At 58.5% G+C, this 3522-nt stretch overlaps 1 protein-coding gene across 1 annotated transcript; it reads right to left on the minus strand.

Annotated features, from left to right (window-relative positions):
* Positions 1-1921: 1921 nt before the first annotated feature.
* On the minus strand, positions 1922-3516 carry CDK5R2 (cyclin dependent kinase 5 regulatory subunit 2). Its single transcript, XM_011358573.2, has one exon. It carries the CDS (start codon positions 3204-3206, stop codon positions 2910-2912), a length of 297 nt encoding a protein of 98 aa, XP_011356875.1. The 5' UTR covers positions 3207-3516; the 3' UTR covers positions 1922-2909.
* Positions 3517-3522: the final 6 nt, after the last annotated feature.

Genomic DNA, 3522 nt, shown 5'->3' on the forward strand with positions numbered 1-3522 from the left:
CCCCTAATCGGATTATGGCAGTGTCTCATGCCTTAGGGCATGGCAAGAAAGTGAGATTTAATTTGACAGGCTTTTTTCTCACTCCAGGTCTCCGAGTGCCAGACCACAAGTTCCTGGAGGGATGCGTGTGTGTGTGTGTGTGCGTGTGCGTGTGTGTGTGTGTGTGTGTGTGTGTGTGTGTGTGTGTTACAAGGAGGGTGCTGTGCCTATGGGCTCAGGGGAAGAACCTACAGGCCCCCTCCCAAGGGCAGGATGTTTGGGGGGTCTCTGTGGCTCTCTGGTCTCTTTCCCATTCGCTTTAGGCTCTTCTGACGTAGAAATTCCAATCAAGTAGTCTCACAAACTAGTTTCACATAAGGCGGACCAGGATTGTTTCCCCTGCTAGAGGTGGGAGAGTGGAGAGGTGGCCCCGCCTGCTGGCTAAGTCTGGTTACTATGGCGACAGCCGCGGGGTGACCCAAGTGCTCCTCCCTCCCTCCTTCCAAACCAAGAGGGATGACGGCACCGCGCTGACTGCGCCAAATTCCAGCCAATGGGTGGCTGCTCCCGCCTTCCCTTCCGCCAGTTCTCTCCCCCTTCTTTCTTCCCCCTCCCCCCCGGAGAACTCGATTCACAAATCTGGACTGGGGATTTCCGGCTCCAGGCCGGGTGCAAAGGAGCTGCGCCGAGGGGGAGAGTCGAAGTCTGCCCTCCAAGGAGGGCAAGTGGAAGCCAGCATTACTGGGTGCTCGGGCTAGACTCCTGTAACTCGTCACCAGACTAGATCACATCCCAATCCCAAATTATCCAGAAGACTTAGTTGAGGCCAAATCCGAAACTCCTCTTGCTCCTACAAGCCCCCACCCTGCCCACCCTGCCCACCCTGCCCGAGCGCTCCGGTCAGCACCACGGACAGCGAGCTCAGGTTTTGTCTTTGCTGGACTCGCTGGGTTCTCTGTCAAGTTCTCCATGTCTCCAAGGCGACCAGGGTCAGAGACGCCAGGCCTCCCTGGGCCAATGAAACAGTGAACGGAGCGCTTAGCCATGTGTCTAAGAAGGCAAAGGGGACTACACAGGGATCTCAGGTTAAATAACTTCTTTCTTTTCTTTCAAACCCAAAGAATGGCTCCTGTCCCCTGGGCTGCCTGTGTCCTAACATTCCTGGGGATAAAGGGCCAGGTATGAGTCTCAAGCAGAGATGGCCTTCCAAAGGCTGTTCTGGGTGAGTGTGTGACCGAAGAAGCCTCGAAGCAGCACAGCAGGTGGGGGAAAGCATGTAGGGCTGAGTGTGGCAGTCATACCCCACCTGAGAATGAACACAGACTTAGGTCTGACTGGACTTTTAACCGCATATATGGTGGGGAGCGATGGAGGAAGAAGAAAAAAGCAGCAATAATAACTAGCTAGTTCTGCCTCAATGGACGGCTCTGTAAAAGGGGAACAACTTCTGCTATCTTCATCATTTAATCCAGAAATGGACTGGGCATTTGAGGGGCTAGGTCAGACAAGATGGAGGCGGAGGTAAAGTGGTGGAATTAAGCGTTATCATCAGGCCTCAACCTTTAACTACTTTACTTTACTCTTTGTAAAATGGAAGCCAATGGTGGGGGTGGGGAAGGGGACGGAAAGAGTAGAGTAGCAGCTTTCTGGGACTCAACATTCTCCACTAGGCCCATGAGGGCCCTCCTTGCCATGCCTGCGACAGTTCCAGTCCCACTCCTGCTCCCTCCCGCCCGGGGCCCAAAGAAAGGCCGGTGCAAAACCATCTGCAGGCGCTTCCAGCGCTTTATAGTTGTCTCCCGGACAGGCAGACAGACAGACATTGTGGCCCGCGCCGTCGGCCCGCATCATTGGCACCTTGGACACGGCACCAGGCCCAACCCAGTCCCTGGTACCCTCCCGGGAGGATTCGGTCCGGCATCAGATCAGCACCTCAGACAGCCCCCAACCCAAACCCTCCCCGCCCCCCTCCCTCCAGAAACAACCAAATAAATTAAAAGGGGGAGGAAAACAAAAACACCTAAGGATGAGGAAGAGCGTGCCCCTCCCCTTGAGTAAAAAGAGTTTTCGATCTCTTCCTATCCTTCCGCTGAGGCGCCGCTGCCCTCGGGGTGGCCTTCCTGGTTGAATTTGCTCCCAAACCCCAGCCTCCTGAAGCCGGCATCACCCTCCTCCCAACTCCCGGCATGCAACACGTTGGAAAGGTAGGGAGAGGCGGTGGGGGTGGGGCGAGGGACCATCCTGGTGGTTGTCTGAGCTCCTGGGGCTGCAGTTTCTCCCCGCACCTCAGTCGATCCAAATTAAGAATTAATGTTTCTTTTGGTCTGGGCAGGGGGTTACGGGGGCTCAGTCGGAGGAAGAAATGCAAGCTGACACAGGCGGGGTGGGGTGCAGGTAGACAAGGGGGAAGGTGGTGACACATGCCAAGAGAGAGGGAAAAGAACAAGAAGGGAAGATGGGGTCACAGGTGTAGAAAGAGAAACGGGGGCAAAAGGAGATAGGTTGGGGCTAAGATGGAGACGGAAGTACACACCCAAGGAACGGAAAATGGAAAGGCAGACGGGATGGAAGATAAAGATACAGGAAGGGAGGAAATGGACAGAACCAAGGGAGAGGGACTTACAGACATACGGAGAAGGGAACGGGGAGACCTGGGCAGAATTGGAGAGATGGGAATGCAGGCGGACAGAAAGGGTGAGGTAGGGGGTCCCTCTCCCGCGCTAATCCTCCACTCCCACCCTACGCCCAGCAAATCCAGACACCGTGGCCTCTGGCTTCCTAGCTTCCACTTTCCCCTGCGGGGTAGGGGCGGCTCCTACTCCGGCCAGGGCGCGGAGCGGCGGTAACAGCGACGGCAGCTTGATGGTCCCCGGGGCTCTGAGTATGTATCAGGGGCGGGGGCTGGGGGCGGGCGCGGCCCTCGGGTATCCCTAGCGGTCCAGGTTCATAGTCCAGTGCTTGGCTCCGGTCGCGCAGCTGTCCCTGGCGGCCGAGGAGGAGGCAGGGGCCGCGGGCGCGCCCCCGCTGGGTGGACCCCCGGCGCCGGCGGTGGCCTCACCCTCGTTCTTGAGGTCTTGAAAGACCTGCGTGAAGAAGTGGGGGTCGGCGTTGAGCCGCAGCATCTGCGGGCTGAGCCGCTGGATGAGGCGCAGGCAGCGTTGCCAGAAGCGCTCCTTGTCGGGCTCCACGAGGAAGGGCTTGAGCGGGTAGGAGATCTCGTTGCCCATGTAGGAGTAGGCGAGGTAGAGGCAGGTGAGGAAGGCGGCCTGCAGCTCGGCGGCGGATGCCAGCTCATCCCCGCGCAGTGACTCGCGGCACAGCAGGTACACGAACACCAGGTTGGCGGGCGTAATGAAGGCCTGGTCTTGCCAGCCCTGCAGAAGCAGCGAGCGGTCCACTCCGCGGAACCAGCCCACCAGCTCGCCGGGGCTCAGCTCCTTGAGGCGGTAGCAGCGTCGGCACACGAAGTCGCCCAGGCAGCGCAGCAGCTCGCCGGTGGACGCCTGTACGATAACCCGTCGGGGCGAGCCGCCAGGCACCGGC

The sequence above is a fragment of the Pteropus vampyrus genome, unplaced genomic scaffold, assembly GCF_000151845.1.
Source record: "Pteropus vampyrus isolate Shadow unplaced genomic scaffold, Pvam_2.0 Scaffold42, whole genome shotgun sequence".
In the NCBI taxonomy this organism is placed as follows: domain Eukaryota; kingdom Metazoa; phylum Chordata; class Mammalia; order Chiroptera; family Pteropodidae; genus Pteropus; species Pteropus vampyrus.

Coding starts and splice junctions, on each gene's coding strand:
- CDK5R2 (XM_011358573.2), bottom strand. CDS start 3,206: ATGGGCAACGAGATCTCCTACCCGCTCAAGCCCTTCCTCGTGGAGCCC.